Source organism: Balaenoptera ricei, chromosome 15, assembly GCF_028023285.1.
Source record: "Balaenoptera ricei isolate mBalRic1 chromosome 15, mBalRic1.hap2, whole genome shotgun sequence".
Lineage (NCBI taxonomy): Eukaryota > Metazoa > Chordata > Mammalia > Artiodactyla > Balaenopteridae > Balaenoptera > Balaenoptera ricei.
In genome coordinates this window covers 41,683,330-41,699,410 of record NC_082653.1, presented here as the reverse complement: position 1 = coordinate 41,699,410, position 16,081 = coordinate 41,683,330, and the positions used below count along the sequence as shown (strand labels likewise).

General features: G+C 37.2%; 1 protein-coding gene across 1 annotated transcript in view; it reads left to right on the top strand.

Moving 5' to 3' along the window:
- SEL1L2 (SEL1L2 adaptor subunit of SYVN1 ubiquitin ligase) overlaps positions 1-16,081 on the top strand; it is a 117,774-nt gene that overhangs the window by 24,203 nt on the left and 77,490 nt on the right. Inside the window, exons 3-4 of the mRNA XM_059898676.1 lie at positions 977-1,032; positions 9,128-9,296. Coding sequence (XP_059754659.1) covers positions 977-1,032; positions 9,128-9,296 — 225 coding nt within the window. The remainder of the gene's footprint in view (positions 1-976; positions 1,033-9,127; positions 9,297-16,081) is intronic.

The window sequence follows — 16,081 nt, the reverse complement described above, 5'->3', positions numbered from 1 at the left end:
TCATTAGTGAGAGAAAGAATAAAACATATCAAACTAATAAATAAAATGTCAGAGATAACATTAGAAAATTCATAACCTGCTCTTAAAGTACAAGCTCATGACTATTGGAAATATAAAATTTTGACTACCCTATATTTGTCTTGAGTCAAGTTCTTCAGTCTGTAAAATGTGAATGTATCACATACATGCATTTTTTTACTTCAGGAAATATGTGGGGTCATTTTTGCTGTGCATCAAATAATTTTTCAGTAATTGAAACTGAGCAATACTAATAAAGTAGTTGACGTGTCGTGAGGTATCACCCCTTTATATCAGGTTTTCAAATTCTTATTTTTCTAAATATGTAAGTTAATAAATTTCAAGTACTGTGCAAAAATGAAATATATCAATGACTACATATATATTCTATATGGTATATATAGTCTATTCTTCATAAAAAGATTCATTAAAAATTGCTTGTGAAAATTATTTGCTTAAATTTCAAAGCCTGATATAATTATACTACTCTACATTTCTCAGATATTTATATCATTCAACTATATTAATTTTTAGTATCTCTCTGCCATATGGATGAGTCTATAAAAATTTAAAAGACTGTATTCTCTCTTCTATGTTTTAATATTCTCTATTAATAGAGGTTTTTATTTACCTAGATACTTTTTAATTAAATTCTAGCTCAGAAAGTTTTCAACTGTTGTAATTAGCTCCATTATTTGTAGAACTCTTTCATGTTATCTCAATTTCATGATGCTTGATTAAAGTATTTAAATTATGTCTGGTGTCAAGTTACATCTTTAAAAATTATCAGTAAAGGAATTACTTTGTAACACACTATTAGTAACTTTCAACTGTATATTATTTTAAATTATTATTCTTAGAATTCTAAGTTATCCCAAAAGTTTTTTAACAAGAAACTGTAGTGAAATTTTAAAAAGAAAATGTTTTCATATTTTATAAAAATGTTTGTATATTGCAGCTATTGAAGCAGAAAAACATAATAAAAAGCAAAAAGAAAGAAATGTCACCACACAGGTAAATATTTTGCTAAATCATTATATTTTTCAAATACAAAATGTAAGCTATAGGCACTATTAGTGGTGTTTACTCAGCATGCTCAGATTTTCTTAAACAACTAATTACTGACTATTCTTTCTGTTCCTTTTTATTCATTCTCAATCAATATTTTTTGTTCTTTCATTCAACAAATATTTGTTCATTCCACTGTGAGAAGATAAGAATGTCATCATGCCTGAGCCTTTCTATACACCATGGCCTGTCTGAGGTCCTAAATACTACGACAAAAAGGGCAGAGACCAGTCTGGTTATAGAGTCATAGATGCGTATTAAACTTTATTAACCTCAGGATGTCTTCTGACATCTTGAAAGAATTTAACATTTTCAGTCTATTCTCAACCCAGCAACCAGCATAATCCTGTAAATGTTAAGTCATTTCCTTGCAACCATCTCACGCCGATGTCTTGCCTAACAGACTCTGTGGTCTGGCCCCACTGCTTTTTCTCTGACATCACCTCCCTTACACACACCATTCTAGACACACTGGGCTCTGTGCTGTTCCTCAGAAACCCCAGATGTGTGCCCACCTTTCCGTTCTTTCTGCCTGTAACATCCTTGAGCCCAGATATCCACATGGCTCCCTTCCCTCGCCTCCTTCAGGTCTTTGCTCAAATGTCATCTTTTTTGGAGTGTCCTTCCCTAGACATTCTATAAAGTTGCAATCACTCTAAAATCACTATCACAACACCTTCTATCTCCCTTCCTTGCTGTATTTTTCCTCTCAGAATTACCATTATGTAACATACCATATTTTGTTATGTTTGTTGTCACTCTCCCTCCACTAGAATATAAACTCCATGAGAGCAGGGGTTTTTGTCTCTGTTGTTCACTGCTATTACCCCAATAACTAGAGCAGTGCCTGGCACATAGCAGGCACTCAATAAATGTTAATTGAATTAATGAATAAATCTTAAATCCAGATCAAAGAAGTAAACTTTGAAAAAATGTTTATATAAATTAAAAACCCTCTACATTGCAGCATTTTCTAAACCCCTGCAAATTTAGCTTTTTCCCCATAACTACCACATCCCATAATTAGCAGTGGGATTGTTATCTGCAGAAATAGAAGTGACCTTGGCATAAAGCTCAGTTTGTCCTTGAGCAGGTAGAGATTGAAGGACATCTGTTTCATCAGGTCATCTTGCTTTCCTTGTTATCTTATGATTTGCAGTGCCTGCCCAATAACATATAAAAGCCCCCTTTGGATTCGAGGACCTCCTTACTGCTTGGGACCAAGGATGCTGCTCAGGCCCATAAGCATCCTCCGCAATGAGATTAATAGATGAGGCCTATACAGTAAATATAGGAGAGGACCCCAGCTCTACCCATGTACAGCCAAGCAAAATAGAAAACTATAAACTATACTAGAGATCTTAGAATATTGGAAAACAAAAGCACTATCTTCCTGTCAAAGATGGAAAACATGCCAGGATGGCCTGTTTGTAAACTGTATATCTCACTCAATTCCCCTGGAGTTTCTTCTTTTTTTACCTTCCTTAGCACCAACCTCATAGAGCACAGACTGCGGAAGTGAAAAGACCAAAGACTGCAAATGACTCTAATGCAAAGTTCCCTTACATCCATTCTTTACTACAGCCAGGATCAAGTAACCTTAATTCACTCAACTTGCCATGTTGTTTCATGACTCCTTTGTAATAAATAGGATATTATCTGGCTGAAAACATTCTCTGCCTAGCTCTACCCCTACTGTAGACATGGTAAATTCTAGTTATCTTTCATAATAATTACTATTTGCACCATAATTTTTTTGAACACTCATCTACGTATAGCTACTCTTTCCCTAGGTTTTCTCTTTCTGGCTTTATAACTCTAAAATCCACAAGAGTATCATCTACTCCTCCATCCCCCAACACACACTTTCTAAAAACACACATTCACACTTAAAATAATGTTTAAAGACACTTTGTTTTGTGTTAAGGATCTAATACTTTCAGGAGTTCTGTGTATTACTTCCTTCAGTATTAAAGAATGATCATGATCACAGAGCAGGGGTAGACTCTCAGGTATCTAATGTCCTACCACGGAGTGACTGAGGCCGCAAAAGGTAGCAATTCAAGTGTATAGCTGAGAGACCATTATGACAACCACCGCTACCAAGAGCAACAGTGAAAACAAGGAAAAACTAGCCCAGCTCGCAGGATTGCACAGTTTCACCGGAGTTCCCAGAGTCCTCATTTCCTTTCTCTGCTTCACCTAAGCAGACACATTCTGCTTGTTTTTGAGATTATTGTTATTGTTCTAATAGTTAGATTTTTTTTTTTTTACACATTTTGGTACCTTGATTTATGTCTTACAGTTATTTAATACTTTAAATTTTATAAAATCCCTTCACATATACTATTCATTTCTCCTAACGTTTCTGTGAAGGAAGTTAATTAGTTATTTAAATGGTTACTTATTAACCCCATTTTACAGATTAGAATAACCAAGCATGTTCAAATTTAAAAGATCTTTGTATTACAAATTTCATTCATTCAACACAATGCCTACCATATACCAAATACAGTCACTGGAATCTGGAATTTCCAAAAGATTCTAATTTTTTTTTAGCTTTGTGAAACCTCCATTTGATATTGCTTAAACTTGATTGTGAGCTTCTAAAGGGTAAGAAAGTATCTTGTCAAACTTTTTTGCATATGGTAGATACAATAAAGATTTACAGATTTAATTAAATATGGTGCTACCATCTAAGACTTTCATTATAAAATGGGTGGATTCTCCATCCCGTGGACTCTTATTTTTTTTCTAATCACCTATCTTGGTGTCATACTTCTCCAAATGCTGCCTTTACCTTCATTTTAACTGAAATCTGGTTGTCTCCTGAGAACTTCTTTCCCTGTAGCCCTCTTGGGAATTTTCTCCCATTGCAAAATAATATTGGTCCTAGTTGGGGTGGTCTGTATCCATCTTCCTCCTTATTGCTACATTCTCATTGGGAGAGTAATAGGAGATGGGGACAGAGAAGTAGCCCATGGTCTTTGTCTCCAACTCCACTCCTGTCATTGTTCTTAGTGACTTTAGTCCATGAATCCTAGCCTCTCAGTTCTGTTATTTAGATCTGTTCGCTCCAAGAATTGCACACTCCTCTCTACTCCCATGGTCATAATCTGGACTATGTCTTTTTCAAATTAAAATTTCAAGTTTCCAAGTCTCTAATGACCCCTGATGCTTTCCAGGTTACTCTGTCAATACTTCAGTCCCACCAGGACCTCAAGTCTATTTGTCGCTTTTACTGCTCATCATTCCCCTCACATTCTCACTTCCCTTCTTACTTGACTTAGAGTTGGCAGCTCGTCACTACAGGACCACAGTTTCTTTTCTAAAACCTTTGGGAACAAGTATGTTACAGAATTCAAGGTTTTTTAAAAAAATTGTGGTAAGATATACATAACATAAAGTTTACCCTCAAAACCATTTTTAAGTGTAAAATTCATTAGTATTAGGTACATTCATTCACACTGTTGTGAAACCAAATTCCAGAACTCTTTCCATCTTTCAAAACTGAAACTTTATACCCATAAAATAATAACTCTCCACTCCTCCCCTACTCCCAGCCCCTGGCAACCACCGTTATAGTTTCTGTCTCTATGAATTTGATGGTCTAGGTACCTCATATAAGTAGACACATACAGTATTTGTATTTTTGTGACTGGCTTATTTCACTTAGCATAAAGTCCCAAAGGTTTATCCATATTGTAGCATATCAGAATTTTCTTCCTTTTTAAGGGACAAAACAGAAACTCTAGTGAAAGTTATGAGAAAAAAGGTACTGAAATTGATGACAAAAACCAGGTTTCTAGGGTTACCTTTTGATTTTAATTACCTGTTTATCCCTTGTACCATGAATACTTAATATGGCTATATGTTTAACTATAATTTTTTCTGCTCCTTGCATGTAAAAATGCAGAATATAACTATTCTAATATGTGTTGGTTCTTAATGTTCTCTTAAATTCAGAAAGCTACCCTTATAATGCATCTGCCAATTAATAGAAATGTTATATTAGCACTGTATTATTAGTATCACTGATGCTATTTTATTTTTCCCCTATTACTTTCTACTTCACCATTTTCCCACATTTCAGAAGTTATCTTTGGATAGCTGTCTGCTGTTGTTATTTGGTGACTTTTGAAGGTAGATGTACAAATACACAATAAAATAATTAGCGTTGTCTTTGCCAAGAGAAAGAAATATTTTTACTGATGAATGAGTTATTCTATGTAAGAGGTAGCTATTCTTTTAATTTACAAGTGGCTATTGCCATATTTGCTTTATTTAAAAAAAAACTTAAGCATGTTAGGAAAAAGTTTTCAAGATTATTTTATATCCTTAACTGAATATAGTCTAGGAAAAATGAAAAATAATAAGATCATTACCAAAAATACATTTGCTTCAATTTAAGCATCTCATAAGTAAAATCTTACTTTAAAGGTGAAAAACTACTAAATCAGTGAGATTTTCTAATTTAAAAGTGCCAGTCCTTTTTTCCCAAATATATATATATACACATTTATTTAAGACCTAGAAAGCTCGAGTAATCTGTTACAACTTAAATTCCTTGTTAAAAACCATAAACCAGACAATCAGCTTCAATGTGTCTTTGTTATGTGTGTAAATATCTTCACTGTCTGATGAGTGATAGAAATTTTATAATATTTTATTTGTGTACTTTAATTCCATTTTAATTTGCTGTCTACCTTTTTCACTACGACCTAGGGCAGGGGTTCCCAAACTTTCACATGCATCAGAATCAGCTGGAGGACTTGTTAAAACACAGATTGCTGGGCTTCACCCCCAGAGTTTTTGATTCTGTAGACCTTAAGTGGAGCTGAGAGAATTTGCTTTTTTTTTCCTTCCACGGGAAAAGTCATGCCAACTTCCATAAGGCTACAGGCTGGACCAAGTCCTCCTATCTCAAGACCTTATGTGGCTGGGCTGCTAGCGCTTATTTTGCTCTCTCTGTCACAGCTCTGTAGCACCTCACTCATCCCCCCAACAGGGGCCACTAATGAGGAAGTGCTGAGCTAGTCTGGGTTTGCCACTGCTCTCGTCCTCACTGATGCTTTCAATAAGCTCTTACTTTTCATGTGCTCTTTTCCCAGAGAGGTTTTTCAGCAGAATTTAGGACCTTACACAGGGCCAAGGAACAGTGACTGTTTTGGGGCATGTGAGATGGGGGAAAAAGGGGACACAGATAGTTAAGGAAAGCAAGATACGCCCTTGATTATTGAGCCCTAGGGAAAGCAAGTCTGACAGACAAAGAATCCTTACCTTCCAGCTCTTCTTTAACTTCTCAGCTATCTCCCATTTGCAGGGAATGATGCTCACTTCCCATTCCATAGCAAACATGATTCACACTTACCCCCACTTAGACAAAAAACCAAAACATTTTTGTTTTCCATGTATATAGTCACACAATTTGGAGACATTACCACATGTATGTGTGTGGCGGTGTGAGAATGATTCCTTCCTCCACAATTCCTCCCTGCTCCCCATTCTTCTTCATCCCTGTAACTGGAATCTCCATCAACTCAGCTGGTCCAGCCAAAAAACAAGAAGTTATCTTCAGCTTTGTCCTTGGGGATAAGCCTATATCCAGTCCCTATCTGCACTACTTCCAAAACATATCCTAAATCCGCCCATGTAATTTATCTCTATTGCTTCTACACTCATCTGAGTCCCATCATCCCTCACCTGGTTGACTACAATAGTCTCTGAACTGTACTTTTTGTTCCCACCCTTAATCCTGTGCAATCCACTCTTCACATGTCAGCCAGAATGTTCCTTCTTTCTAAAATGTAAATGAGAGCCTGTCACTTAAAACCCTCCAGTGTCTTCCTCTTGTCTTTTGAATAAAATGTCAACTCCTTACTGTGTCCCTACATGATATGATCCCTACTTCTCTCTGTCTTTCTCTTTTGTAATTCTCCCCTTAGCTCACACTCCTTCAGTCACTGGGGCCTTATTTCCATTCCTAGAACATACACATTTGTCTCCACTTTAGAGCATTGGTACTTGCTATTCCCTCTGCCTGGAATGCTCTGCCCCATATCTAGGCAGGACTACTTTCCTGTCATTAAATTCTTGGCTCCAAAGTCACCTCTTCAATGAGGCTTCTTGGGCATCCAACCTAAATTACCTGTACACCAATCCCTCTTTACCCTGCATATCACTCTTTTTTACATCTCCTTGTTTTAGTCTCTTCATAGCATGTATTGATACATGATACTAACTTGTTTACTGGTTATTGTCTGTCTTCTCACAGACGAATGAAAACTCCATAAGATCAGAAAATTCTTGTGTCTTATTTGCCACTATGTGTTCAATTCCTAGCGGGTCTACTCAAATGCTATCAGAGAACTTGTCCCTTACCATCCGTATCAAATAACACCAACTTCGATCAGTTCCATCCCCTTACTCTTGTCTTTTTAAACCTCCTTTTATCAGTTGACTCTTATCTTCCCCACCAGAACATCAGCTTCATGAGGACAAGGAATATTTTTGTTCATGTCTATCTCCCCAGCTCTTAGAACAGGGTCTGAGGTAGACACTCAATAAGTACTTGTTATTGAGTTATATAATCTTCAGATGCTTTTAAGAGTTAGAGGAAGGCTCTCTGTCTGCCAGTGCTCCCTGATACTTGCTCCAGCTGGCTATTGTTCTGCCCACTCCTACTAGGTGAGAAAGGAATCAAAATCAGGAAACAGCCTCTGTAGAAGGAGGATATAGAAACACCAGATAATCAGAGGCATTTGCCAAGCTCTACTGCCTCCTCAACTTAGCTGTTGTCTATTTTTGAATTGAAAAATTCAATTTCTTTTAATAGCAATAATATATGATAATCCCATTGTACCAAAGAATGCTGGAGGCCCATCAAAGTCCATGTTCTCTTCTTCATGATACCCAGATAGATTATATTTCCCAACTCCCCTTGCAGTTGGGTGGGGCCATGTGACAGCTTCAGCCAATGGAAAGTGACTGAAAGCACTGTATGCCACTTCTAGGTCTGGCCTATGAAAGAAAATTGAGCAAAGCAAACCAAATGAAGCAAAGCAAAAAACAAAACAAAACGAACAAACAGAAAACGCTTTCTGCACAAGATCTTCTGTGCTCTTTCCCTTTCTGTCTGCTAGATATCAATACTCTGGGAAACCTTGGAATTCACATGTTGAAGCTGGCACAGCCTTTATCTGCCCAGGTCCCTGAATGAAAGCACAGAGCAGAGCTGCTACTGACTTGAACACCTGGTTATTGCAGAACAGCCACTGAGCCATCATACACTGTGGGTCCATTTGTTAACATACAATCTTTGTCACATACTTATACTTTTAAAAAATTCATTGCTTATATGAAATTCAGATTTAACTGGGCACCCTGTATTTTCCGTTGCTGAACCTGGCAACCCTACAATAAGAAGAATCACATTTAAAGTCCTCATTTATCCATACAGAAACTTGTATATGAATGTTTGTAGCAGCATTATTCATAATAGCCAAAAGGTAAAAACAGTCCAAATGTCCATCAGCAGGCAAATGGATAAGCAAAATGTAGTGTACCCATATAAAGAATAATATTTGGCCATATAAATGAATGAAGTGCTGATACATGCTACAACATGGATCAAACTTGAAAACATTATGCTAAGTGAAAAAAGTCAGTCACGAAAATTCATATGCTATATGATTTCGTTCATATGCAAATCCAGAATAGGGGAATGTGTAGAGATGTAGAACATAGATTAGTGATGGCATGGGGCTGGGAGTAGCGGGAATGGGAGAAGAGGGAGGGTAATAGCTAAGGGACTCATGGTTTCTTCTTGAAGTGATAAAAATGTTCTAAAATTGTGGTAATGATTGCATATATCTGTGACTATTCTACAAGTCGTTGAATTGTATACTTTAAATGTACAATTTTACATTTATAATTATAGCATATGAATTATATCTCAGTAAAGCTGGTTTTTAAAGAGTCACTTATTTCATTTTTAAAAGCTACACATGAAAAAAATGAGCAAAAATCTTTTTCTTTGTAGGTATCAGTGAGTGAAATCAAACAGTATTTATCAAATATACTGGAACAAAAAAAATCGATGAATGTAATCAATAAAAAAGAAAATCTCTTAGAAAAAAAGAAGAATCAGCATAAATTAAGAATAAAAGGAATTCGAAATAAACATCTGTGGAAAAGAAGTAAAAATCATTGTAAGTAGAATGCCCTCTCACATGTAAATTAAAAATGACTTCATGTACTCTAAAATCAAATTTTGTAGCTACTTTCCAAAAAGTCTTAGGATATAGTCATAAAGAGTTATACACACAAAAGCCTTAAATTTTGTCACCTTTTGTCCACTGACTTAATTTAGAATTTGTACTGATGATAATAAGCAAGGTTGATAATTAAGACTCATGAATAAAAAAACCTCCATAATTATGTGAATAAAACATTTCAGATATTCTGCTAATAGAAACCCTCATACTTTAAAGAAAATCGAAGTTAATATAGTGCCCTTTTTTTTCTGGTCTAGCAATCTAAAACTCTCTCTAGTAAAGACATAACTGATTAGTTGATAGATTTCTCTGGACGCAGGAAGAGTCTAGAAAATATAAACAGTGGAAGTGCACACTCACCTTCCTGAGGCACACTTTCCCCTTCGCAAGTAGAGCCTGGGTACAGAATGTCACCATCCTTTGCCTGATTTCATCAAACAAGCCTTCTGACAGGTCTCCCATCTAGCTTTCTCCTGGCTTCAGGGCATCTTCTCCAGGATGACCCAGCTGTGTGACTGACAGGGTAATGGTGCTCCGGCCAGGTGTCAGGCCTGAGCCTCTGAGGTGGGAGAGCTGAGTTCAGGACATTGGTCCACCAGAGACCTCCCGGCTGCTCGAAATATCAATCAGTGAGAGCTCTCCCAGAGATCTCCATCTCAATGCTAAGACGCAGCTCCACTCAATGACCAGCAAGCTCCACTGCTGGACACCCCATGCCAAACAACTAGCAAGACAGGAACACAACCCCACCCATTAACAGAGAGGCTGCCTAAACTCATAATAAGTTCACAGATCCCCCGAAACACACTACCAGATGCGGCCTACCCACCAGAAGACAAGATCCAGCCTCATCCACTAGAACACAGGCACCAGTCACCTCTACCAGGAAACCTACATAACACACTGAACCAACCTTACCCACTGGGGGCAGACACCAAAAACAACGGAAACTACAAACCTGCAGCATGTGAAAAGGAGACCCCAAACACAGTAAGTTAAGCAAAATGAGAAGACAGAGAAATACACAACAAATGAAGGAGCAAGGCAAAAACCCACCAGACCAAACAAATAAAGAGGAAATAGGCAGTCTACCTGAAAAAGAATTCAGAGTAATGATACTAAAGATGATCCAAAATCTTAGAAATAGAATGGAGAAAATACAAGAAACGTTTAACAAGGACATAGAAGAACTAAAGAGCAAACAAACAATGATGAACAACACAATAAATGAAACTGAAAATGCTCTGGGAGGAATCAATAGCAGAATAGCTGAGGCAGAAGAAAGAATAAGTGACCTGGAAGATAAAATAATGGAAATAACTACCGCAGAGCAGAATAAAGAAAAAAAAATGAAGAGAATTGAGGACAGTCTCAGAGACATCTGGGACAACATTAAATGCACCAACATTCGAATTATAGGGGTCCCAGAAGAAGAAGAGAAAAAGAAAGGGACTGAGAAAATATTTGAAGAGATTATAGTTGAAAACTTCCCTAATATGGGAAAGGAAATAGTCAATCAAGTCCAGGAAGCACAGATAGTCCCATACAGGATAAATCCAAGGAGAAACATGCCAAGACACAGATGAATCAAACTATCAAAAATTAAATACAAAGCAAAAATATTAAAAACAACAAGGGAAAAGCAACAAATAACATACAAGGGAATCCCCATAAGGTTAACAGCTGATCTTTCAGCAGAAACTCTGCAAGCCAAAAGGGAGTGGCAGGACATATTTAAAGTGATGAAAGGGAAAAAACTACAACCAAGATTACTCTACCCAGCAAAGATCTCATTCAGATTCAACAGAGAAATTAAAACCTTTACAGACAAGCAAAAGCTAAGAGAATTCAGCACCACCAAACCAGCTTTACAACAAATGCTAAAGGAACTTCTCTAGGCAGGAAACACAAGAGAAGGAAAAGACCTACAATAACAAACCCAAAACAATTTAAAAAATGGTAATAAGAACATACATATCGATAATTACCTTAAATATAAATGGATTAAATGCTCCAACCAAAAGACATAGACTGCCTGAATGGATACAAAAACAAGACCTGTATATATGCTGTCTACAGGAGACCTACTTCAGACCTAGGAACACATACAGACTGAAAGTGAGGGGATGGAAAAAGATATTCCATGCAAATGGAAATCAAAAGAAAGCTGGAGTAGCAATTCTCATATCAGACAAAAAAGACTTTAAAATAAAGATTATTACAAGGGACAAAGAAGGACACTACATAATGATCAATGGATCAATCCAAGAAGAAGATATAACAATTGTAAATATTTATGCACCCAACATAGGAGCACCTCAATACATAAGGCAAATGCTAACAGCCATAAAAGGGTCAATCGACAGTAACACAATCATAGTAGGGGCCTTTAAACCCCACTTTCAACAATGGACAGATCATCCAAAATGAAAATAAATAAGGAAACACAAGCTTTAAATGACACATTAAACAAGATGGACTTAATTGATATTTATAGGACATTCCATCCAAAAACAACAGAATACACTTTCTTCTCAAGTGCTCATGGAACATTCTCCAGGATCGATTATATCTTGGGTCACAAATCAAGCCTTGGTAAATTTAAGAAAATTGAAATCATACCAAAGATCTTTTCCGACCACAACGCTATAAGACTAGATAACAATTACAGGAAAAAAACTGTAAAACATACAAACACATGGAGGCTAAACAATACACTACTAAATAACCAAGACATCACTGAAGAAATCAAAGAGTAAATTTAAAAAATACCTAGAAACAAATGACAATGAAAACACGACAACCTAAAACCTATGGGATGCAGCAGAAGCAGTTCTAAGAAGAAAATTGAAATCCTATCAAGTATCTTTTCCGGCCACAAAGCTATAAGACTAGATATCAGTTACAGGAAAAAAACTGTAAAAAACACAAAACACATGAAGGCTAAACAATACACTACTAAATAACCAAGAGATCACTGAAGAAATCAAAGAGGAAATCAAAAAATACCTAGAAACAAATGACAATGAAAACACGATGACCCAAAACCTTTGGGATGCAGCAGAAGCAGTTCTAAGAGGGAAGTTTGTAGCAATACAATCCTACCTCAAGAAACAAGAAAAATCTCAAATAAACAACCTAACCTTACACCTGAAGCGATTAGAGAAAGAAGAACAAAAACCCCCCAAAGTTACCAGAAGGAAAGAAATATGAAGATCAGATCAGAAAAAAATGAAAAAGAAATGAAGGAAATGATAGCAAAGATCATTAAAATTAAAAGCTTGGTCTTTGAGAAGATAAACAGAATTGATAAACCGTTAGCCAGACTCATGAAGAAAAAAAAAAAGGGAAAAGACTCAGATCAATAGAATTATAAATGAAAAAGGAGAAGTAACAATTGACACTGCAGAAATACAATCATGAGAGATTACTACAAGCAACTATATGCCAACAAAATGGACAACCTGGAAGAAATGGACAAATTCTTAGAAAAGCACAACCTTCCAAGACTGAACCAGGAAAAAATAGAAAATATAAACAGACCAATCATAAGCACTGAAATTGAAACTGTGACTAAAAATCTTCCAACAAAAAAACCCCAGGACCAGATGGGTTCACAGGTAAATTGTATCAGACATTCAGAGAAGAGCTAACACCTATACTTCTCAAACTCTTCCAAAATGTAGCAGAGGCAGGAACACTCCCAAACTGATTCTATGAGGCCACCATCACCCTGATACCAAAACCAGACAAAGAAGTCACAAAAAGAGAAAACTACAGGCCAATATCACTGATGAACATAGATGCAGAAATCCTTAACAAAATACTAGCAAACAGAATCCAGCAGCACATTACAAGGATCATACACCATGATCAAGTGGGGTTTATCCCAGGAATGCAAGGATTCTTCAATATATGCAAATCAATCAATGTGATAAACCATATTAACATTATTGAAGGAGAAAAACCATATGATCATCTCAATAGATGCAGAAAAAGCTTTTGACAAAATTCAACACCGATTTATGATAAAAACCCTCCAGAATGTAGGCATAGAGGGAACTTACCTTGACATAATGAAGGCCATATATGACAAACCCACAGCCAACATCGTTCTCAGTGGTGAAAAACTGAAACCATTTCCACTAAGATCAGGAAATAAGACAAGGTTGCCCATTCTCACCACTATTATTCAACATAGTTTTGGAAGTTTTAGCCACAGCAATCACAGAAGAAAAAGAAATAAAAGGAATCCAAATCGGAAAAGAAGTAAAACTGTCACTGTTTGCAGATGACATGATACTATACATAGAGAATCCTAAAGATGCTACCAAAAAACTACTAGAGCTAATCAATGAATATGTAAAGTAGCAGGATACAAAATTAATGCACAGAAATCTCTTGCATTCCTATACACTAACACCGAAAAATCTGAAAGAGCAATTAAGGAAACACTCTCATTTACCATTTCAACAAAAAGAATAAAATACCTAGGAATAAACCTACCTAAGGAGACAAAAGACCTGTATGCAGAAAACTATGACACTGATGAGAGAAATTAAAGATGATACAAACAGATGGAGAGATATACCATGTTCTTGGATTGGAAGAATCAACATTGTGAAAATGACTCTACTACCCAAAGCAATCTACAGATTCAATGCAATCCCTATCAAACTACCACTGGCATTTTTCACAGAAGTAGAACAAAAAATTTCACAATTTGTGTGGAAACACAAAGGACCCCGAATAGCCAAAGCAATCTTGAGAAAGAAAAACGGAGCTGGAGGAATCAGGCTCCCAGACTTCACACTATACTACAAAGCTACAGTAATCAAGACAGTATGGTACTGGCACAAAAACAGAAATATAGATCAATGGAACAGGATAAAAAGCCCAGAGATAAACCCATGCACATATGGTCACCTTATCTTTGATAAAGGAGGCAAGAATATACAATGGAGAAAAAGCCTCTTCAATGAGTGGTGCTGGGAAAACTGGACAGCTACATGTAAAAGAATGAAATTAGAACACTTCCTAACACCATACCCAAAAATAAGCTGAAAATGGATTAAAGACCTAAATGTAAGCCAGACACTATAAAACTCTTAGGGGAAAACATAAGCAGAACACTCTGTGACATAAATCACAGCAAGATCATTTTTGACCCACCTCATAGAGAAAGGGAAATAAAAACTAAACTAAACAAATGGGACCTAATGAAACTTAAAAGCTTTTGCACAGGGGCTTCCCTGGTGGCGCAGTCGTTGACAATCTGCCTGCCAATGCAGGGGACACGGGTTCGAGCCCTGGTCTGGGAAGATCCCACACGCTGCGGAGAGACTAGGCCCATGAGCCACAATTGCTGAGCCTGCGCATCTGGAGCCTGTGGACCACGACAAGAGAGGCCGCGATAGTGAGAGGCCCGCGCACCGCGATGAAGAGTGGCCCCCGCTTGCCGCAACTAGAGAAAGCCCTCACACAGAAACGAAGACCCAACACAGCCATAAATAAATAAATAAATAAATAAATAAGCTTTTGCACAGCAAAGGAAACCATAAACAAGACCAAAAGACAACCCTCAGAATGGGAGAAAATATTTGTAAATGAAGCAACAGACTGGGATGCTGAGAAAGAAAGCAAGAGGTATGTGGAGAGCACCCTCTGACAGAACTATGACGTGAGGTCAAGGGACTAAGCCAGCCTGCAGCAACCCAGACTTGGGGAGCTGGAGAATAAATACTCGTACCTCGTTCTCTTCCTACCCTTCGTACTTCCAGCTGGTGCCTCTCAGCCAAACCTAACCAGAAGATGGAGGGCAAGGGAGTCCTTTGAAGAAGCCCATATGGGCATAGAGCAGGATGGAATGGCTCTAGAAAAGCAATCAGAAGACAATGAACGCACCAGGTTTTCCAGACAAGGGAAATTAAATGGCATGAACTAAAAGGATGAGGACATTTAGTGGCATGCATTAGAAGCATAGTTATTAAAAGTAAAATTACAGAACCTTAGAATTAGGCAACATTAGAGGTCATCTAGTCTAGTATCTTTCATCAGATATTCCTGGCAGATGACACCAGCTCCTACTTAAATACCTGTGACTAAGCTCACTATATCATACAGGGCAGCCTGTGACATTATTTAATATATCTCTTTCTTATAAAGTTAGCTTCCATTAAACCAAAATCCCTTCCCCACAGTGATCTTAGGCAGCTGGAGGTGGACAGAATAATCCTGCTATGGGTATGGACTCCAGCAATGGAGCTGTTGCTCCCCTTCACTGGATACTGTGGCTCGTGCATATTGTTTCTAAGGCCCTGTGAGTTGTTTCTGGCCCCCACTCACAGCGATGACGCGTAACAAACTTAGAGCAAACTGAAATCTTTTCGCACCTAAAAGTACTAAGCCAGTGTATCAATCAGGGTTCAACCAGAAAAAAAGAACCAGTAGGAGATATATATTAAAGGATTTATATTAAGCTATTGGCTTATGCGATTATGGGAGCTGGCTGGGCAAGTCCGGAACCCACAGGGTAGTTTATCAACAAGGCAGACTGGAAGTCTCAGGCAGGAGCTGAAGCTGCTGTTTACAGGTGGACTTTTTTCTTCTTCAGGGAAACCTCAGTTCCATTCTTAAGGCCTCTCAACTGTTTGAATCAGGCCAACCCAGATTATTTAGGATAATCTCGCTTACTTAAAGGTGCCTGCTAAATACCCTCA